At 36.0% G+C, this 23,874-nt stretch overlaps 1 protein-coding gene across 1 annotated transcript in view; it reads right to left on the bottom strand.

Moving 5' to 3' along the window:
- The window catches only part of INTU (inturned planar cell polarity protein), a gene marked incomplete at its 3' end in the record, with an annotated part of 84,143 nt that overhangs the window by 13,735 nt on the left and 46,534 nt on the right, over positions 1-23,874 (bottom strand). Inside the window, exons 5-7 of the mRNA XM_077780989.1 lie at positions 20,179-20,297; positions 13,144-13,233; positions 355-432 (exon numbers count right to left, since the gene is read on the bottom strand). Of these exons, the coding sequence (XP_077637115.1) occupies positions 355-432; positions 13,144-13,233; positions 20,179-20,297 (287 nt within the window). The remainder of the gene's footprint in view (positions 1-354; positions 433-13,143; positions 13,234-20,178; positions 20,298-23,874) is intronic.

Below are 23,874 nucleotides of genomic sequence, written 5' to 3' on the forward strand. Positions count from 1 at the left end.
AGCAAGGAAAAATATTAAATGCAAACGGTGATTTGGAATCATGTACTTAAAACTTAAGGTTCATTTTTTAGGAGCCCTGGTATCTTTTTTTTTTATATTATTTTTTATTAAGGTTTTATTTTAATTCCACTAGAGTTAATATTCTGTTATATTAATTTCAGATATGCAATATAGTGATTCAACACCTCCCTACATCACCCAGTGCTTATCACAGCAAGTACACTCCTCAATCCCATTCACCTATTTTTCCCATCCTCCCACCACCTCCCCATAGATAACCAACAGTTTGTTCTCTAAGGCTAAAAGTTTTTTTTTTAAATAAACAAAAAAACTTGTGATTCAATTCATACTTACCTATCTAAAGAACCATACATAAATGTTAAGGTTTGGACAACATCTTTTATCATACTCCTTAGCTGAGGGAGAGGAACTCTAAAAAGAGTAAAAACACATTTGTTCATTTATAACATAACCAAGTGATACATATCTAAATGAGGCAGAACATCATTATATTTTATATGTAAAGAATGTGAAAAGTCTGTGTGTCAACTGTGAGTATAGCTGCATGAAATGGTTCACTGAATTAGCATTTGAAGACTCTGATATCTAGACTTGGAGTTCTACCATGGGTCAAGTAGGGATTTTTATATCACTACCTACATGGAAATTATTTATGCCTCCTTAGGGTTCAGTTTCCTCATGTATAAAATGGGGGAATAATCACTAAGCCCTTCTCAGGTTCATTTTGAGGATTAAATTAATGCATATAAAGTACTGCAGTACCTGGGCCTATAGAAAAAAGTGCTAAGTTCCAACACTTTCCAGTATTACCCAGATCTCAACTGAATCTCCAGCTCCTGTGACAAAAGACGTCCCTAAACAAATGGGAGAAAGGAAAGAAGTAGAGGAAAGAAATGGGCTTACCAGTGTTTTCATGGTAGCCTGATAAAAATTCTACAAACTAAGTCTGATTATTCCTATTATAGCAACGGGTAAACTGAGGTCCAAGAAGTAAAGTAACTTGTACAAGAACATAAAGGGAGTAGACCTGCCTGTGGACATCAATCTTCTTAGCTCTGAAGTTACTCTTTCTACTACCTCACAATGACTTCCTGGTTGGGTTCCCACTATTCACTGCAGCCATCACAGGAAGATGATCCCCCCTCTGAAAACACATATTCCTGGATTATACATCTGGCCTGATCTTCTGTGAGGTAGCACTTTTCTCATCTTGCTCGTAAAAGGCATAGTGGCAAAGAAGGAAATGCACAGACTATGGTATTTAAGACAAATGAGAGAAAAATCCCAGGCCTTCCATCAATTACAAACCACATGCACAGTGTTGGAGATACAAAGACCTATTAATTGACACTGAGGAGGTGCTTGTGCATGATCTCTCATACTCTATTTCTCAGTTTGAACAAAGTAGAATAATAATTCCTATCTTTGATCGCTATGTGAAACAAGGTTGGATGAGGAAAACAATCAGGTACAGAGTGGAATAAAGGGGATCTTCAAATTTATCAAGCCAAGTTCTCCAGGATAGGAATAACTAATATTTAGGGAAGACAACTTCTATCCCCATCACCCAGTAATAAAGATTGTGAAATTGGCTAGAGCATTCCTTATGCAGCACAACCTTGATCCAGAGCTCAGCTCCACTGGGACAGCCTTTTATTGTTTTCTTTTTGTTTTTGTTTTTTTGGGTTTTTTTGTTTTGTTTTGTTTTTTGTTTTTTTGTGAGTTTTTTTGGCTTCAGAGTAAAACCTTGCCTGGAAACTGTCTCCATCTGCATAATTAATTTGGGTGATAGCATCAGAATGTGGCTGAGCAGCATCTGTTCAGTTTCTTAGCTGGGCCTTCCTTTTCACTGTCTGTCTACACTACCCTTTAGCTTACCATTGTATTACCTGTTTTCTTTCATTTGCCGTTTGGGCTACTATCAAAGTTTAAGTCTTATGTTTTATCCTAAAGTAATTTATAATGGGTGTCCTCCAATTCTTGTAAGCCCATACTTACAAAATAACTCAGTTTTTTCATAATATGACCCATTGGCATAAGGCAGTATCCTAGCAGGGTTCATCATAGTCTCTTTTGAGACAGAAAAATACAAATTAACTGGTTAATTTGAGAGTCACCATGTAGTGTATGTTACAGCATCATTGTCCTGTGCAGGTTAAACATTTTGAAACACACAGGAAATACATGGAGATAAATGAAAATGAAAACACAATGGTCCAAAATCTTGAGGATGCAGCAAAAGCTGTTCTAGGAGCAAAATTTATAGCAATACAGGCCTACTTTGATAACTAAAAAAGTATCAAATAAACCACCTAACCTTACCTCCTAAAGGAGCTAGAAAAAGGAAAACAAAGCCCAAAGTCAACAGAAGGAAAACAATAATAAAGATTAGAACAGAAATCAGTGAAATTATAAAAATTTTGAACCATACATTCATGACAGATTATATCACTTTTTGTCCAAAATTAGACAGCTTTAAAGCATAATCATTTTAATATTTTTTCACTGTAGCCTCTTTTGGAACTCCTGTTTGTGGTGTGAGAACATGTATAGATTGCTCAGTACTCTTCCTCTCTAGAGGTAGAGCCTAATTGCCCTCCCCTTGAGTGTGGGCTGGACTTAGTAACTTACTGCTAACAAATAGTTATGGTGGAAGCGACTGCATCATTTATAAGACTAAGTCAGCTTCCCCTCTTTTCTTTGTTTTGGAGAAATCTATTTCTCTGTCAGCTGCTTTGGAGGAAGACAGATGACATGTGAGGACACTCCAGCAGCTCTACAGAGAGATCCACTTGGCAGGGAACTAAGGCCTCCAACAAAATCTATGTGTGTAAGCTATCTTGGAAGCAGATGTTCTAGCTTCAGTTAAGCCTTCAAATAACTGTGTCCTTGGCCAACATTTTGACTGCAACATCAAGACAGATCCTGAATCAGAACCACCCAGCTAAGTTGCTCATGAATTCCTGACTCACAAAAACATCTATGAGATAATAAATGTCTGCTGTTTTAAGTCCCTATATTTTGGAATAATTTGTTATCTAGGAATAGATAACCAATACTTTGTTATATAATGAAAGAAATCTGGTTAACAAAATCATTAATAATACAAAATAATTATATTCATGTTTGGAGTGGCTGTATAATGCTTTTTTATTTTTTGAGGTCTACTTTTTTCTTCCTTGGGAAGCATAAAGCAACAGCAAAAGAAAAGGTATTTAAACTGGTATTCTCTAAAACTATCCCAGTCAAATATTATAGTATTTATTTTGATATTTGATTACTATTTGGTAGACAATATATGATGGTTCTATGGACCAAAATGTTAAAACTAAAATGTGTTAATAGTTTAATAGAGGTTGCCCAATTTTTGTTTTAAAACAAGGAAGACTCTAAATTACAAGTTTTTAAAAAAAATCATTGAACAGGGACATAAGACTAGTCTGACAATAATTAAAAACTTCTCCTTTGGGCAGTTATCCATATTCCTACCCCAATTCCCCCCAGCTTTTAATGTCTTATAACATTAGGGAAGCAATGTAGTTTCAGAAATAATTCAGAAAGTCTCTCCTTCAATTTCCAATTCTGCTTCTTGTTAGTTTTGTGTCTTTAGCAAGTTATTCAATCTTCTCTTGGCTTTACTTTCCTCACTTATAAAATGGGGCCAGAGATCATGAAGTATATCTGGAGCTGATTTTGAAGATTAAATGAGATAAATGAATGTAAAATACCGAAAGCAGTCCCTGGGTTCACAGTCTACTCATTATAAATGTCAATCCAGCTCTTACCTCCAACTATAAAAATAATATATATATCAAAATTAAAAGTTAAGAACGTGAAAATAATAATATGAGACATGCCATTAGAGAAGTCACTTTAAAGTTAAATATTCATTACAGTTGACTCTTGAACAATGCAGGGATTAGGAGTCACAACACCCCAGGCAATTCAAAGTCCAAGTATAAATTTTAACTCCTCCAAAACTTAAATATAATAGCTTACTGCTGACTGGAAGCTTTGTGATAATACAAACAGCTAATTAATACATATTTTGTATGTATTATATACTGTATTCTTATGATAAAGCAAGCTAGAGGGAAGAAAAGCTTATCAAGAAACTTGTAAGAAGAGAAATTGATACCATAAGTTTGTATCATCTCTTTATAAAATGAATCATCTGTCAGTATGTATGTCAGTAATATCTTATATAATACGAAACACTGTAGATATTACACATGTTGTTAAGACTAGACACCCAAAGTGAAAAGATGTTAAAAAAATTCATATTATTTACAGACAATTTATGTGTTGATAATGAAGAAACAGCAATATGATTGCTTTATGGTAGCCTAGTATAATTGATAGTATTACTTCATGGTGGCCTAGCCTATATACTAGAGAATGAGTCATTAAATTTCTTTAGGGAACACTGTATTATATTCATAATTCAATATGGAAACACTGCTACAAAAAAGCAAGGTTATAAAGCAGCAAGAAAACTAACACATTATCAATTTTATAATAAATATCAATCATCTTATGCCTCTGTAAGGATAGACTATTCCCTTCCACAGAAATCTTGCACATGATATTTTACAAGATGAGTACTTAGATGACAATGATGATGACACAGTTCTTGCTGCACAATTATTAGATTTTCACACAAAGACACACACATGCACAGTTAATAAGTTCATTAACTGTATGACATGATGATTATCTACTATTCATTAAGTAGAAGGAGATCATCATAAAGATCTTCATCTTCCTCATCTTCATACTGAGTAGGCAGAAGAGGAAGAGGAGGGGGGGTTGGTCTTGCTGTCTCAGGGATGGCAAAAACAGATGTGGGGGTGGAAAGGGAGGAAGGAGAAGCAGGCACACATGGTATAACTTTACAAAATATATTATAGTTTCTTTCTGACTTTTTTGCTTTTTTGTTTCTCCAAATATATTCCTATATGATATCAAAACTTCTTCTACCATTTGTTTTATTATCAGTGCCCATGTCAAGAAGGGTTCATGTCATAAAGAGGTCAAAAGCAGCCCTGAATAATTAGAACGTTTCTGTCAGATTGTCTAGTATCAATTTGTTTGCTGGCACTGGTTCAAAAGTACTCATCTCCAAGAGGGGGCAAGATGGCAGAGAAGCAGCGATCTCCGTACATTGCACTCGCCGACATATCTCACATGGAGAAGGTCTGAAGCCAAAGGAATCCTTACAGAATCCAGGAGTTCGGGAGGAAAAGGAGACAGAGTCCGCTGAGAAAACCTTCTAGCGTGAGTGCGAACTGGGGAAAATAAAATCGGGCCAGGACCAGAGACACAGAGGGATGGGAGGGATCCCCCTCTGCAGGGAGTCTAGAAGGGAAAGAGAGTGGCTGAAACAGCTCAAGACACTATTCCCGACCCAGGAGAAACTGCTCCCTGCTCGCCAGTTTGACCTGGAGGGGACGCATGGCGGTGGCTGTGCCTTTGTGCTTCTGGGTCGGCTGGATCCCTAGAGGGGAGGCAAAAGGCTTAAAATTGGGAGATTTGCCCGCAAGTTTGTGTTTTGGGCGACAAGACACACAGGGACCCGGTTTCCTACTCTCCAGCTGACCCTGGGCTGGACGCACTCATCCCAGGTGATCCCCGGATGAAACTGCTCCTCTCTCGCCAACCCAACCTGGAGGAGACGGGAGCAGCAGCTTCTGACTCAATCCCCAGGGGGAAGGCAGGAGGCTTGGGACTGCCCTGAGGGGCTCAACTGCGAGTTTATGTTTCTGGCAATTACAGTGGGGGGCACGGACTGGGATCTGGAAACGAGGCCTGGCCTGGGATATATAGCACAGCCTACCTTGGCTGTGCCCCCAGCACAGGGAGTTTACACACCCAAAAAAGTGAGTTGCAGTGCTTGATTCAAGAAGGGACTGGAGCACCACCACTCTTCTCCCCACAACCACCAAGTCAGAACTCCTGCTGGACGCACTGGATCAAACCACACCCATCCCTGCTAGAGAGCTGCCCTTTTCCTTTTTTTAATTTATTTTTATATTTTTTATTTTATTTTATTATTTATTTTAATTTTAATTTTTTTTTACCGGAGTCGGGGCAAGACCAACATGGATGCACTGCCCTGATTAATTCTGGTCACCGCCTTGCTTAAACAGCCACATTTAATCCATTCTCTAGATGTAAATTCTACACCTACCTACCTTTTCATCTCCTTCTCTCTGTAGTAATCAGACTATATAGTTTCTCTGGGTAACACCATCGTCATTTCTTTCGCCTCTTCTCCAACCATATTCCACTCTTTCACTCTTTGAAAAAAGCTTCTTATTCCTTCTGACTGCTCATTTCATTTCTAATTTCGCCTCATCCCCACCCTGTCATTTCTCTCTTCCTCTATGCTCTTCAACCAGCACGGCATACACCCAGCTATTTATTTGTAGCTGGGAAATCTGGTTATATGCTTTAAACTGTTGTCTATTGGGTTTCTTCTTTTTTCCTTTCCTTTTCTTCTTTTCTTTTTTATATATTTTTATTTCTAATTATTCGCCTTCCCTCCTCCCTCTTTTCTTTTTTGTTTTCCCTTTCAGTTTGTGTGTTTCTTGGATTTGTCTGTGCGTTTGTGTGCCTTTGTTCCCTGTGTGTTTGTCTGTTTTCTTCTCCATGGCTACCTCAAGAAACAAGCCAAAGTACAAATGGTGGAGAGTCCCAAATACCACTATGAGTAGGAAAATAAAATAACCAGGGTATCAACAAGAGAGACCAAGAGATACCATCCAACGAACACTTTCTGAACGGATAGGCCCTGGACAAAGAGCCTTCTTTGGTACAGCAGCCCTCAAAGGTGCAGAGTGCATAACAACCTTTTTAAACTACCAAGAGACAGAAAGCTAACCAAAATGATGAAACGAAAGAGCTCCCTTCCAAAGAAATTCCAGGAAGAACTGACAGCTAAAGAACTGCTCAAAACAGATATAAGCAACATCACTGAGCAAGAATTTAGAACAATAATCATAAAATTAATCGCTGGGCTTGAAAAAAGCCTGGAGGACATCAGAGAAACTATGGCTACAAACACTATGGAGCTTAAAAATAGTTATGATGAATTTTAAAATGCAACAAATGAGATACATAATAAACTGGAGGCATCCAATGCATGGATTGAAGAGGCAGAAAGGAGAATAAGTGATTTAGAAGACATAATTATAGAAAAAGAAGAAACAGAAAAAAAGAGATAAACTGATCCAGAAACATGAATTCGAGAGCTCAGCGATACAAGCAAATGGAACAATATCCGTATTTAGGAATCCCAGAAGAGAAAGAGAGAGGGAAAGGTGCTGAAGGAGTCCTGGAACAAATTATAGCAGAGAACTTCCGCAACTTGGGGAGGGAAGTAAACGTTGAAATTCAGTGGCACAGAGAACTCCCCTCAGACGTAACTTGAATCAATTTTCTGCATGACATATTATAGTGAAAATGGCAAAATATAAGGACAAAGAGAGAATTCTCAAAGCAGCTAGGGAAAAAAGGGTCCTAACATACAAAGGGAATCCTATCAGAGTGGTGACAGACCTATCTACTGAAACTTGGCAGGCCAGGAAGGAATGGCAGGAAATCTTCAATGTGTTGAACAGAAAAAATATGCAGACAAGAATCCTCTATCCAGCAAGCCTGGCATTCAGAATAGAAGAAAAGATAAAAGTTTTTCCAAATAAACAAAAACTGAAAGAATTTGTCACCACTAAACCAACCCTACAAGAAATCCTGAGGTGGACTCTCTGAGGAAAATGTTGAAAGGAATGCAAATGCTAGAGACACACCACAAGCATGAATCCCACAAATGACACAATGACTCTAAACCCATATATTTCAATAATAACACTGAGTGTAAATGGACTAAATGCCCAATCAAAAGACACAGAGTAGCAGAATGGATAAAAAAACAAAATCCATCTATTTGCTGTCTACAAGAAACTCATTTTAGACAGGAGGACACTCAAATTGAAAGTAAGGGGATGGAGAAATATCTATCATGCTAAGGAAGTAAAAAAAAAAGCTGGAGTAGCTATACTTATATCAGACAAACTGGACTTTAAAGTAAAGACAGTAACAAGGGATGAAGAAGGGCATTATATAATAATTACAGGGTCCATCCATCAGGAAGAGCTATCAATTATAAATGTCTACTAACCAAATATGGGGGCACCTAAATACATAAAACAATTAATCACAAACAGAAACAGTCTTATCGATAAGAATGTGCTAATAGCAGGGGACTTTAATACTCCACATACAGCAATGGATAGATCAACCAGACAGAAAATCAATAAAGACACAATGGATTTGAATGACACATTGGACCAGATGGATTTGACAGATATATTTAGAACTCTACATCCTGAGGCTATGGAATTCACATTCTTCTCAAGTGCGCATGGCACATTCTCCAAGATAGATCACATACTAGGACATAAAGCAGCCCTCAATAAATATAAAGGAATTGAGATCATACCATGCACACTTTCAGATCACAATGCTATGAAACTCGAAATCAATCACAGGAAGAAGTCTGGAACACCCCCAAAAACATGGAGGCTAGAGAGCACCCTACTAAAGAACGAATGGGCCAATAAGGCAATTAGAGAAGGAATTAAAAAATATATGGAAACAAATGAAAATGAGAATACAACAATCCAAACTCTATGAATGCAGTAAAAGCAGTACTAAGAGGAAGGTACACTGCACACCAGTGTATTTCAAGTAATTAGAAAAAGTGCAAGTTCAAAATCTAACGGCGCACCTAAAGCAACTAGAGGGAGAGCAACAAGAGCACCCCAAACCCAGTAGAAGAAAGTAATAATAAAAATCAGGGCAGAAATAAATATAGAAACCAAAGAAACAGTTGAACAGATCAATGAAACCAAGAGTTGGCTTTTTGAAAAAATAAACGAAATTGACAAACCTCTAGCCAGGCTTCTCAAAAAGAAAAGAGAGAGCACCCAAACAGACAAAATCATGAATGAAAATGGACTTACTACAACCATCACCACGGAAATACAAGCAATTATCAGGGAATACTATGAAAAACGATAAGCCAACAAACTGGACAACTTAGAAGAAATGGACAAATTCCTAAACACACACTCACTACCAAATTCACACGAGAAGAGATAGAAAACCTGGACAGACCCATAACAAGTGAGGAAATCGAATCAGTTATCAAAAATCTCCCAACAAATAAGAGCCCTGGGCCAGATGGCTTCCCTGGAGAATTCTATCAGACATTTAAAAGAGAATTAATACCCATTCTTCTCAAACTATTCCAAAAAATAGAAATCGAAGAAAACTTCCAGACTCCTTTTATGAAGCCAGCATCACTTTGATTCTCAAGCCAGACAGAGACCCAGGAAAAAAGGAGAACTACAGGGCAATATCCTTAATGAATACAGATGCAAAAATCCTCAACAAGATACTTGAAAAATGAATTCAACAGCACATAAAAAGAATTATCCACCATGATCAAGTGGGATTCATTCCACGGTTACAGGGCTGGTTCAATATTCGCAAATCAATCAATGTGATATAATACATCAACAAAAGAAAAGATAAAAATCATACAATCCTGTCAATAGATGCAGAAAAGGCACTTGACAAAATACAGCATCCTTCTTAATAAAGACCCTCGAGAAAGTCGAGATAGAAGGAACTTATTTAAACTTCATAAAAGCCATCTATGAGAAGCCCTCAGCTAACATCATCCTCAGCAGGGAAAAACTGAGAGCTTTCCCCCGAGATCAGGAACACAACAGGGATGTCCACTCTCACCACTATTGTTTAAGATAGTGCTGGAAGTCCTATCATCAGCAATCCGACTACAAAAGGAAATAAAAGGCATCAGAATTGGCAAAGAGGAAGTCAAACTTTCACTTTTTGCAGACGACATGATACTCTACATAGAGAACCTGACAGACTCCACCAGAAGCCTACTAGAACTGATCCAAGAATTCAGCAAAGTTGCAGGATACAAAATTAATGTACAGAAATTGGTTGCATTTTTATACACCAATAATGAAGCACCAGAAAAACAAATGAAGAAACTCATCCCATTCACAATTGCACAAAAACCATAAGATACTTAGGAATAAACCTAACCAAGGATATAAGAGATCTGTATGATTAAAACTATAGAAAACTAATGAAGGAAATTGAAGAAGACACAAAGAAATGGAAAAACATTCCATGCTCATGGATTGGAAGAATAAACATAGTTAAAATGTCATTACTACCCAAAGCAATCTACACATTCAATGCAATTCCAATCAAAATTACACCAGCATACTTCTCAAAACTAGAACAAACTATCCTAAAATTTGTATGGAACCACAAAAGACCCCAAATAGCCAAAGTAATATTGAAGAAGAAAACCAAAATGGGAGGCATCACCATCCCGGACTTTAGCCTCTACTACAAAGCTGTCATCATCAAGACATATGGTATTGGCACAAAAACAGACACATAGATCAATGGAAGAGAATANCCAGAAAACAAAAGTACTCATCTCCATCAAGTCATCATCTCTCCCTTCCTCTGGTGTGGTATCTATTAGCTCTTGAATTTCTCTCTAAGATCTCTATCTTGAAGCCCTTCACCTCCCCTGCCCTACCCCCTTTTTACCATATCCAGAATATGTTTCATGATTTCCCTGATTGGCTCTGTCTTTAATACTGTGAAGTTATGATATCTGGATACCATTTCCTTCAGCAGGAATTTATGTTTCAGGCTTGAGGGCTTTCATGGCTTTTTCTATAAGAACATTGGCATCTTCAGTGGTGTATTCCTTCCAGACTTTCATGATGTTCTCTCTGCTGGGGTCCCCTTCCATAGCAATGACAATCCTTTCCATAGAGTACCATGTGTAATGAAGTCTAAAGGCCCTTGTGACCACTGATCTAGAGGCTAAATTGGAGATATTGTGTTTGGGGGTAAGCAGGCTGACATCTTGGGTACTGAACTCATGAACTTTGGTTCTAAGTGGCATTGTCCAATATCAAATCAACTTTCAAAGGCAGTCCCTTACTGGTGAAGTACTTCCTGACTTCAGGGACAAAGCATCAATGTACCCAATCCATAAAAAGGGTTCTCATTGCCCAGGCCTTCTTGTTGTACAGTCAAAAAGACTGGCTTCTGGTATTTATCTTTTCCCTTCAAGATTTGGGGTATTAGCAGTTTTATACATAAGGGCAGTCTTGATCATAAACCTGACTGTTTACACAAAACAGAATAAGCATATTCCTTCCCACCTTTAATTCCGGTGCTCACTTTTCTTCTTTACTAATATCCTATTCAACATTTTTCTTTCTCCCAGAATAGGGCACTTTTGGCTGTGTTAAAAACCTTGAGGGGCGCCTGGGTCGCTCAGTTGGTTGAGCGTCTGACTTCAGTTCAGGTCATGATCTCGGTGTTCATGAGTTCGTTCAAACCCTGCATCAGGTTTGCTATCAGTGCAGGACCTGCTTCAGATCCTCTGTCCCCCTTTGTCTGCCCCTCCCAATTTGCATGCTCTCAAAACTAAACAAACATTAAAAAAAAACCCAAAAACAACCTTGAGACAGATATCCTTCCTCTTCACTGCTTTTTTTAATGCATCTGGGAAGTCATTTGCAGTCTCTTAGCAGAATCTGCTTCTCCTGTTATCTTGACATTTTTAAAGCTAAACCCCCTTCTAAAATTGTCAAACCATCGTTTGTGCTGGCATTAAATTCTCCTGCTTTAGATCCTTCACTTTTCCTTTGCCTTAAGTTGTCATATCATGACTGTTTTTTCTTAAATCATATTAATTTATAGGGATGCCTTCCTTCTAGCAATCCTGCACCTACATAAAAGCTGCATTTTCAATACAAGATAAAAAGATCTTTCACAAAAATTGTGATGTTTTTGCACCTGCTGGCCTAACTGTAGTGATGGCTGCAGGAATTTCCTTTCCTTTTTTTTACAATGGTTCTCATGTAGGATTTATTTATCCTGAAATTGTGGCCAACTGCAGCTGCAGATCTCAATCTACAGTACATATCAAGCAATTTTTTTTTTTTTCTTGTAACGTCCTAACTTTTCTCTGCTTCTTGGGAGCACTTCCAGCATTACTAGTGGCACTTCATATGGGTCCCATGGTGCTAGTCAAGGTTTATGCTATTGCTGTGAAGAGCTCCATGTAAGTGTTTGTTTAAGTTTTGATAAATTTTAACTTTTAATAATAGATCTATGTATATTTTATGGTAGTAAATGATAAAACAGACTAGTATCTACACATATTTTATGCATTCATGACATCCGTAACTTTTTCTCATTTTTTAAATATTTCTAGACTGTGTAGTTGATCTAGCTTTTTCATAGTCACAAATCTCCAAAAAACTTTCCAATACATTTATTGAAAAAAAGCTGCATATAAATGAATTAGCACAATTGAAATCCATGTTGTTCAAGGATCAACTGTATTTTGTCAAAGGTGCTCAACATCAGGGCCAAGCACCTTTTTCCTTGACCTTTAATTCTCCAAAACCTCCAACAGTAAAAAGCCGAATACACAAAATCCAATCCACGATCTTGTCAAAAGTTTGAGCAGAGAAGGTAATCTCTCAGCCACCTTTGTACTGGCCACATCTCAGAAGAAAGTGTATTGAAAGCCCTTCTCCTTACTAATTGGTCTAGCTGGGTGTTCCCAGCACCTTTCTAGTTTTAATATCAAATTAACATAGGTAGCTATTGCACTGGTGGAACAGATCTTTAAAACATAAGACTGTTTTTTTGAATTAAACTTTTTAAAAATGCTTATTCATTTTGAGAGAGAGAGAGAAAAAGGGAGAACACAAGCAGGGGAGGGTCAGAGAGAGGGAGACACAGAATCCAAAGCAGCCTCCAGGCTCTGAGCTGTCAGCACAGAGCTCAATGTGGGGCTCGAACCCACAAACCATGAGATCATGACTTGAGCCAAAGTTGGATGACTGAGCCACCAAGGTGCCCCAACATGACTGTTTAAAGGAGGTTGGCTTTTAACAAAAACATCATACTTTTAATGAAACAGACTTTGTTAGCAGTATGTTTGAAATGATTTTAAGATGAACAAAGATCTCAACTTACTCTTCAGCAGGCAGGCCAATTAACAATAATTTGTCAGATTCTTTCCAATAAGCCACATGGATTTGTTTCCCATTTAAAAGAAGGGATGAGCTAAGAAAAAAAAAAGAGTTGAATAAAGTTAGAATATCTTTAAATGTCAAAAAATTATAAACACGTCACTCATAAAAGATTACACATGGTATGACTTAAGAACCACATGCTTAATAAACAAGTTTCATGGCATATATCTGTCACACAGAGAAGGCAAGGAATTGCATAACAACAATAATGCATTCAGAAATACTTTTTAAATACCTATAAAAAGCTTTAGGTCAAACAAAAATAGACATGTCACAGTAAAAAGTATTGAAATTCGTTTGCTAACATTAAGTGACGATATGCTATTTTTTTAGAAAGCTTCCATTACAGTGCTAATTTAACAAATCTTTTCTGATTGCCTATTTATTAGGAGAAATAGCCTATTTATTAAGAGAATTTATTAAGAGAACAAATAGTCTATTTATTAAGAAAAATTATTAAGATAAATTACCTATTTATTAAGAAAAATTACAAAGAAAGGAAGACATGATTCCAGCTCACAAATGATAATTTAATATGGGGCATAGGTACATAACAAGTAACCAAAATATAAGTCAGATTTAAACATGTACTCAAGGAAACCTTTGGGATAATGTATATATTCACTGTGGTAATGGTTTCAGGGTCATATACCTCTGTCAAAACTGATAAAATTGTACATTTTACATATATGCAATTTATTGTACTTCAATCAAGTTAGAAAACATATTAAATGTGTTCTAAAAAGAGATATAATAAAGAACTATGAAAACAGAGTATTATGATTCCTTCTTGTAATGAGGGTAGATGATGTGAAGAAAATATATTTAGTGTTTGTTTTTTCTGTAAAGTCTATTTCTTCTTGAGAGGGAGAGAGCATGTACACATGTGTGAGCAGGGAAGGGGCAGAGAGAGAGGGAGAAAGAGAATCTCAAGCAGGCTCCGTGCTGTCAGCACAGAACCTGACATGGGGTTTGATCTCACAAAATTACCTGAGCCGAAATCAAGAGTCAGAAGCTTAACTGATGGAGTTACCCAGATGTACCCCCTCCATTTTTTTTCTTTAAATGAGAATACACAAATCAGTTTTCATCGGGTGAATCCTTAGAATACAATGTATATTCTATGCTGCAGTAGATAAGTGTGTGGAATTTTAAACATGAATTGCTAAATAGATTTCTTCAAAAGGAATATTACTTTTGCCTTAATAAAGTTTAAAAATATATATGCTTTTTGACAAACATTAGATTCTTTTTATACTCAGACATTAATATCACTATAGTTTTAAAACCGTGTATGTAAGACATACATATTGCTAAGGAACCCTGAAATAATTATCATTTTCATATTTACTGTTTCACAAAAAAGTTTTTCTACTTACATTTATTGTTTTCCACATGTTTAATCCATATCTTAACATTAATAACAAGACCTGAACATCAAGTAAAATAACATCTGTCCTTTAGAGTAAAAAGAAAAAAATCAAATCCACATGGAGAAACTTAAAATTTCTTTCCAATATGATTAAAAAGGAGGCCTGAACCTTGAAAACATTATCCTAAGAAGCCAGTCACAAATAAGCATGTATTATGATTTCATTCACATGAAATGTCCAGTATAGGTTTTTATTTGGGTGTGGTGAAAATATTCTAAAATTGACTCTGGTAATGGTTGCAAATACCTGCAAATATACAACCACTGAATTGTATACTTTAAACGGGAAAATTGTATGATACCTCAATAAAGCTGTTAAAAAATCAATAAAAGGAGGGCACCTGGGTGCCTCAGTCAGTTAAGCAACTGACTCTTGATTTCAGCTCAGGTTGTGATCTCATGGTCATGGGATTTAGCCCTGAACTAGGCGCCATGATGAACATGGAGCCTGCTTGGCTCCCTCTCTCTTTCTCTCTGTCCCTCCCTGTGTGCACTCTCTTTCTAGAAAGAAAAGAAAAGAAAAGAAAAGAAAAGAAAAGAAAAGAAAAGAAAAGAAAAGAAAAGAAAAGAAAAGAAAAGAAAAGAAAAGGGAAGGGAAGGGAAGGGAAGGGAAGGGAAGAGAAGAGAAGAAAGAAGGAAGGAAAGAAAGAAAGAAAGAAAGAAAGAAAGAAAGAAAGAAAGAAAGAAAGAAACATTTAAAAAATAAAAATAAAAAATAAAAGGAGGCCTGCAACATGTTTTTTCACATCATTATTTTAATTATTTTCTTTAATTCTTAATACAAATTGTTATTATTTTTCTTACAGTCAAATGCATACTATTTGTTATTTTTTAATCTTTTTAACATCTTCTTCAGGCATTACCATCATTATATTTTTAAAATTTTTGTTAAGTTTTATTTAAATTCCAGTTAGTTGGGGCTTCTGGGTGGCTCAGTTGGTTAAGTGTCTGCCTCTTGATTCAGATCAGGTCATGATCTCATTGTTCATGGGATCAAGCAATGTGTCAGGCTCTGTGCTCATAGCAGAGACTACCTAGGATTCTTGTCTCTCCCTCTCTCTCTGCCCCTCCCCAACTTGTGCTTTCTCTCTCTCAAAAATAAATAACTTTATTTATAAAGATATAAAATAAATTTTAAAAATCCTTTAAATTCCAGTTAAACATACAGTGTAATATTAGTTTCAGGTGTACAATATAATGATTCAACACTTCCATACATCACCCAGTGCTCATCACAGCAAGTGCATTCCTTAATCCTGATCACCTATTTACCTATTTCCCCCACCAACTTTCCACCTGGTAGCCAACAGTTGTTCTCTATAGTTAAAAGTCTGTTTCTTAGTTTGCCTCCCTCTCTCTTTTTATTTTTTCTTTGCTAACTTGTTTTGTTTCTTAAATTCCAAATATGAGTGAAATCACTTGATATTTGTCTTTCTCTGACTTATTTAGCTTAGCAAATACTCCCTAGCTCTATCTGTGTCATTACAAAGGTAAAGACTCCACTAAAAAAGAGAACATTAGGCCAATATCCCTGATGAACACATATGCAAAAGTTCTCTATACACTACTAACAAACTGAATCCAACAACACATTTAAAAAAAATCATTCATGGCATGCTTGGGTGGCTCTGTTGGTTGAGAGTATGACTTTGGCTGAGATCATGATATCCTGGTTCATCAGTTCGAGAGCCATATTGGGCTTACCAATGTCAGCATGGAGCCCACTTGGGATCCTCTGTCTCCCTGTTTCTTTCTGCCCCTCCCCCCACCCCCCCCAAAAATAAATAAACATTACAAAATACTCATTTACCACAATCAAGTGGGATTTATTCCTGAGTTGCAAGGGAGGTTCAATATTTGCAAATCAATCAATGTCATAACATCATATTAATAAAAATTTTAAAATATCATTTCAATAGAGAAGGAAAAAGCATTTGACAAAGTACACATTCACTCATGATAAAAACCCTCAACAAAGGTTTAGAGAGACCATACCTCAACATAATTAAGTCCTTATATGAAAAACCCACAGATAATATTAGCCTCAATGGGGAAAACCTGAGAGCTTTGCCTCTATCATCAGGATAAGATAAGGACGTCCACTCTCACCATTGTTATTTAACATAGTACTGGAAGTCCTAGCCTCAGTAATCAGACAACGAAAAGAAATTTAAGACATCCATATCGACAAGTGAGAAGTAAAACTTTATTTGCAAATGACATGATACACTGTACAGAAACCTCCCCCCCAAATACCAAAAAACCTGCTAGAAGTGACACACGAATTGACTAAAGTCACAGGATACAAAATCAATGTACAGAAATCTGTTGCATTTCTATACACCAAAAATGAAGCAGCAGAAAAATTAAGAGGAATATCCCATTTATAATTGCACCAAAAATAAAAAGATATCTAGGAATAAACCTAACCAAAAAGCTGAAAGTCCTGTATTCTGAAAACCATAAAACACTGATGAAAGAAATTGAAGACACAAAATAATGGAAAGGCATTCCATGCTCATGGGTTGGAAGAACAAATATTGTTAAAATGTCTATACCATCCAAAGCAATCTATACATTTAATGCAATTCTTATCAAAATACCACCTGCATTTTTCAGAGGTACAACAAATCCTAAAATCTGTATGGAACCACAAAAGACTCTGAATAGCCAAAATAATCTTGAAAAAGAAAAACAAAGCTAGAGACATCACAATTCTAGACTTTACGTTTTATTACAAAGCTGTAGTGATCAAGACAGTTGGATACAGGCACAAAACAGACACACAGACCGATGGAACAGAACAGAAAACCCAGAAATGAACTTGTACCTATATGGTCAATTAATCTTCAACAAAGAGGAAAGAAAGAATATCCAATGGGAAAAAAGACCATCTCTTCAACAAATGGTATTGGGAAAACTGGACAGCAACACAGAGAAGAATGAAACTGGACCACTTTCTTATACCATACACAAAAATAAACTCAAGATGGATGAAAGATCTAAATGTGAGACAGGAGACCATTGAAATCCTAAAAGGGAACACACAGGCAGTAACTTCTTTGCCATTGGCTGTAGCAACTTACTTCTATTTATGTCTCCCAATTGGGGTGCCTGGGTGGCTCAGTCGGTTAAGTGTCCGACTTCGGCTCAGGTCATGATCTCACGGTTTGTGGGCTCGAGCCCCGGGTTGGGGTCTGTGCTGACAGCCAGCTCAGAGCCTGGAGCCTGTTTCAGATTCTGTGTCTCCCTCTCTCTCTGACCCTCCCCTGCTCATGCTGTCTTTCTTTCTCTCAGAAATAAATAAAACATTTTAAAAAAGTAGATATGTCTCCTAAGGCAAGGGAAACAAAAGCAAAAATAAACTACTGGAACATCATCAAAATAAGCTTCTGCACAGTGCAGGAAAACAGTCAACAAAACTAAAAGGCAATCTATGGAATGGGAGGAGATACTTGCAAATGACATATCTGATAAAGGGTTAGTATCCAAAATATATAAAGAACTTGTAAAACTCAACACCCAAAATCCAAATAATCCAACTAAAAAATGGGTAGAAGACAGAATAGATGTTTTCCCAAATAAGACATAAAGATGGCTAACAGACACATGAAAAGATGTTCAACATCACTTATTATCAGGGAAGTGCAAATTAATATTACAATGAGCTATTACCTCATACCTGTCAGAATGGCTAAAATCAATAGTACAAGGCACAATAGGTGCTGGTAGAGAAAAGGGAACCCTCTTGCATTGTTGGGAGGATGGCAAACTGGTGGAGGTGCTCTGGAAAACAGTATGAAAGTTCCTCAAAAAGTTAAAAATGGAACTACCCTACCATCTAGCAATTGCACTACTATTTTCCCAAAGATTATAAAAACACTAGTTCAAAGGGATATATACACCTCAATGTTTATAATAATGTTATCTACAAGCAACATTATCCACAATAATTAAATTATGGTAAAAGCCTAAATGTCCACTTACTGATGAATGGATAAAGAGGTGGTATGTATATACAATGGAATATTACTCAGCCATAAAAAAGCAATCTTGCCATTTGCAATGACATGTATGGAGCTAGAGTATTATAAGTGAAATAAGCCAGAGAAAGACAAATGCCATATGATTTCTCTCAACACATTTTTTTTGAATGAAAATTTACACTAAATATAGCCTCAGTTACTAGTGTCTGGAAATGAGTCCCAGAGTTAAACCGACTTTTATTTAGAAAACAAGGAAATTCTTCTTGTTATTGTCTTGCAGATCTTATCTTTTAGAATCTTAGAGGTGTCATTTTTATCAAAAGATGGGAAAAGTTAAAGCCTTAGAAAATGCAACTTTATATTTCTAAAACTTTTGAAATATTAAGGAAGAAAAATGGTTTGTAATCCCTAGATTTATTTTATTAAAAAAACAAACTACAACTCAACAAAGTTTTGAGCCTACTCCTCCCATAAGTCAACTGTGGCATTTCAAAGTCAGGGCTTACTAAATTGACACTGAATGGGATATATGGCTCTATAACTGAGTATATGGTATATTTTATTTTTCAAAAAATTATTTCGTATCAGTCTTGTTTATCCATCGAGTGAACTTGCACAGATGATACAAGGAGCATTCTGGCTCTTCTTCTCAAAGTGTATGTGGATTGTGTTTTTTTCTGTCATTGCTGTAGAAAAGACTATTTTGAACTACATGAAAAATTCAGTGTTCAGTCATTCTTATTAACCACAGGAGTATTGGCTAGCAAGTTAATGATCAAGACAAAAACATGAAAAAGCCCAGACTCAAAATAATGCCATGCTTAAGAAATACCACCTTCATGAATAAATGCTAAATTACAGGTCATGAGTCCAAATTTGTTATTTAAAGTATGCCAAACACCCAGACTTAACAGTGTATTGAGAACCTACACCTTATAGGTGACCTTTAGAAATAACTTAGGCAATAAGTGTCCATCAACGGACAAATGGATCAAGAAGATGTGGTTTATCTATACCATGGAATACTACATGGCAATGAGAAACAATGAAATCTGGCCATGTGTAGCAACATGGATGGACCTTGAGGGTGTTATGCTGAGTGAAATAAGTCAGGCAGAGAAGGACAAATATCATATGTTTGCACGTATAGGAGGATTAGGAGGAACTTAACTGAGGAACAAGGGGGAGAAGAAGGGGGGAAATGGTGGGGGAAAGGGAGAGAGGCAAACCATGAGAGACTCTTGAATGCTGACAAAAACTGAGGACTGATGGATGTGGGGGGGAGGGGGGATGGGTATGGAGGAGGGCACTTGTGGGGATGAGCACTGGGTGTTATGTGGAAACTAATTTGACAATAAACTATTTGTAAAAAAAAAAAAAAAAAGAAATAACTTAGGCAAGAAACAAAATATCTGCAGGCATCATAACTGCTATATAGATTTCTACATTAGATATACAAATATATTTGTATAATAGATACTTGTAGTAGTATTTTGTCAGAACCAAGGTACAGAACTTGAAAGAAACAGAAAAAAGCTAAATAAAAATCAATTCTTACCTAGTAACTTGTGTCCCAGTTACATTTTCCAACATGTCACAGAGTGTGAGAAATATCCCTCTCACACTTTTCAGTTTCTGAGATGCATCAGAAACTGGACAATGATAAAGAATTTCTTGCTGTTAAATGAAAAGAAATGGAAGTGATCAACCCTCCAAATTTCCCAACCATTACTTTTGTCATGGAAAGTTCAGACTTTGTACTATTAAGAAAAGAACAAAAAATGAATCCTTTCAGCTTCAGGGGAGGTTTTATTCAAACAAACACAAGGAGGGAAGTATGTCTGGAATTTTAACACATTACCTAGTATTTAAAACACTACATTTGAAAGTCAGTTACAAACTGTCAAAATTGGTCATAATACCAAAATGTATACTGAGTAGGACACTGAATAGTGTTAGAATAATTTTAATTAATTCCATTGTTTTAAACTTTAACCTCCTTTACAATAAATTCTAAGAATAATATTTTATTATATTTCATTACTCAAATTTTCTTATCTCCTGGAGTAGCATATTTGTACAGATACCACATGTAACTTCTAAGAGTCTTTAAATTTAATTATTTGTATTACTGACATTCAAATGATAATCATCATCTTTGGTGAAATCATTAAATCTCTATTTAAACATAAGACAGTACTACAATTAAATTTACAAAGTAAGAATACGAAATCAAAGTAGTGCAGATAAAGAGAAAGTAGTATTATGATATAATATCTTATCTATCTTAAATTTAAAAGGGTTTTGCTCACCACAAATTAATCTGAATTCAAACCTTAAAAGGAAGCACATTTAAATTATGGAAAAAAACTAGATCTATAAGGTAATTCACAAAATGCTTAATACTTTTTTTGTTTTCAAGAAAAGCATGTTCCCAGGAAACAAATAGTTTTTATAAAATAAAATAAATTTCAAAATCAGGATATGCATTGTACTAGACCTTTTACACAAAGGGATGAATCATTCTGTATCTCCCTTTTTTGCTGTTAAAGTAACATGCTGCTTTTCTCACAAGGAAAATTAAAAGCAGGAAAAATTTAAAATAAAAATTTTGGATGGAAACCATAGAGAATTCAAAGAAGCTCCCAGTTATGCTATTTAATATTTAATACCTCTATTAATCCAGTCACTATTGAAAGCCCAAATTCCTAACATAGATCTTTTCCTTGGCTTTCTCTCTAAAGAGTGTTCTATATCTTGTTTTGATCTCTCTTTACAAGAAATAATTGTGTGACTTAGAGTCCATGTCTTGGCAACTTTTACATCAAGACAAATATAATGACAAACTGGACACATCTTTTTTAATACTTACTGAGCACATTCAATATATGCAAATTGCTATAGAATATGTTGGTCAAATACACTCTGCCTAACCCTCAAATTTTCTTGCAACATTTCTAGTGTAAAACAGTTACAAAAATCCTATCTTTAGAAATTAAGCCAAACATAGTTAAGATCTTCTGTTATGCTTACTAAGTAAAGTTTAACCTTGACTAGTAAAAATACTTATTCCATTCGGCCAAATACCAAACACCACTTTAAACAAAAATCCATATACTCCTTGATTAGGTTTTTGAAATTTTCTAATCTTATAGCTTGGAGAAGACAAGTTATTAAACATGTAATTCACATGAAAACTAAATGATCCTATGACATTTTATTGTAAACGAAGTCATACTAGTAAAAAAGGTCATTTGAAAAAGTCTCTATTCCAACCTCTGTAGCAACCAGCCTAGAAGGCCTCACTATTAAGGACCTGGCAAACTCAACAGTTTCTAACCAGATTAATTAGCTGTATTTTAGGCACTTGTTAGCGGCATGCATTTGCAGCAGCTTCCACTCTGATCAGTAAGAATAAAAAGCCTCTCCTAATTACAGTGTTGATAAAGGGCTGTCAACAGACAGAAACCTGTTCATTTGAGAAACATCTACACACTTTCCCATGGAAAGAAAAGCAAAGATGACAAAAGGCCTCAGCGGTATTCTACTCCAAGATGACCTAGAAAGTTTCAGGGTGTTACCATCCCAGGATTTTGTTGTGTGTTTTATATGATACATGGTTAAATTTCTCATTTGTTTTAAAAGTATAACAGATAGCAATACATGTAAGAAATCAGAATAATTAACTTTGGATCTGTTTTCAGAACATAGAAAATTACAAAAAATACACGTAGGTAAATCCTTTTTCATTTCAGTTATTGATTAAGTTTTGATATACAAAGAAGCAACATTTTTGAAAAAAATTAAAACAAATAAAGAAGACGAGGAAACACACTCCTTGGATAAAATGGCTTTGGCAGTGAGAATATAGGTTGCAAGGACTTCAAAAGCAAAGAAATGTAAATTAGGTGAAACCTTTTTAGATCTCACTTGTGCTTGAAAAATGGTAAACTAGATGCTTTGAGAGGTCCTTATGTTGTAAAACAAGTAGGGTTATTGCTAGAACATAACTTGTATAACTGCTAGATATGTAAGAAGGACATCTCCATATACTTTCATTCCTCTTCCCCAGAACTGCAAAGAAATTGGGAGTGGTGAGTGGTTAGCCAAAGGACAGAGGCAAGGTTGTTTTGAGGGTTGATACCTACAATACTGTCAGTGAGAACACTGAATATTGGGCCAGTGGCTAGGTAGGTAAGCTGAACCTAGTACCATTGTGTTAAACCTGGATTCATGAGTAAGGCTGAAGTATCCTTGGTCAGTGGCAGAATCAGAAGCAGCAAATTCTCTCTGGAGGAAGGCATTCCCACTTTTAAACCACAGGACTCCCAGAGATAAAATCAGACAGTAAGTTTAGTCAGTGATCACCAAGGACACAAGAAAGCAAACCACCACAAGTATGAGGACTTAGGGTTGGTAGAATGGGCAGATAAAGGATACAGAAGAACACAGAATATGCATGAAATACTTAGAGAAATAAAGTATGGAATCACTAAGACAAGCAAACAACAAAAGACTACCAGGAATACCATGGCAGATTTGAAATAATACATTAAAAGAGTTTTCAGGACCTCTTGAAAATAAAAATATGATTATTTAAATAGAAAACACAATAGAGAAATTAAAAACAGTCCGGACACTGTAGAAGCAAGAAATTGAACAAAGAAATAAGATTCCTTAGAAAGGAATGCCTGACAGCAGACTTCTTAATAGCAGTTATTGAAGTCAGAAGCCAAAGGAATACTATCTTCAAACAGATTAAATAACTTTCTACCTGAATGTCATAAGCAATAGCACATGTTAACTTCATCTTCTTCTCGGTCACACAGTAAAACTACATTTCCTTACCTCATTGCATTGGGAGAGACCATATAACTAGTTCTGGACACTAGAACATGGGCAAAAGTGATGTTCCAATTATTAACCTAAAACTCTGAAATGTCCCATGAGATATTAAATGTTTTTTCTCTTTTGTTATTGGTGAACTAGGTGTAAGTGATCTAGGGCTCTGAAGCCTTTGGAAATCATGAAACCACTAGAGGAAGGGCTCTGACCACTGAGCAACATGAGCAGGAGCATTATATTGAAGAAATAAACTATTATGTTAAGCCACTAAGACATCAGGGTTGTTAATGGCAATTGGCCTCTTTTGACTAACACAATGTAGAATTATAAAGTACCTTTCAAGAAGAGGTTAAAGCAACATCATCAGATAAATAACAACAAAAAGAATTTATCATCAAGAAACTTTCAC

Source organism: Crocuta crocuta, unplaced genomic scaffold (genome assembly GCF_008692635.1).
Source record: "Crocuta crocuta isolate KB4526 unplaced genomic scaffold, BGI_CrCroc_1.0 scaffold191, whole genome shotgun sequence".
In the NCBI taxonomy this organism is placed as follows: domain Eukaryota; kingdom Metazoa; phylum Chordata; class Mammalia; order Carnivora; family Hyaenidae; genus Crocuta; species Crocuta crocuta.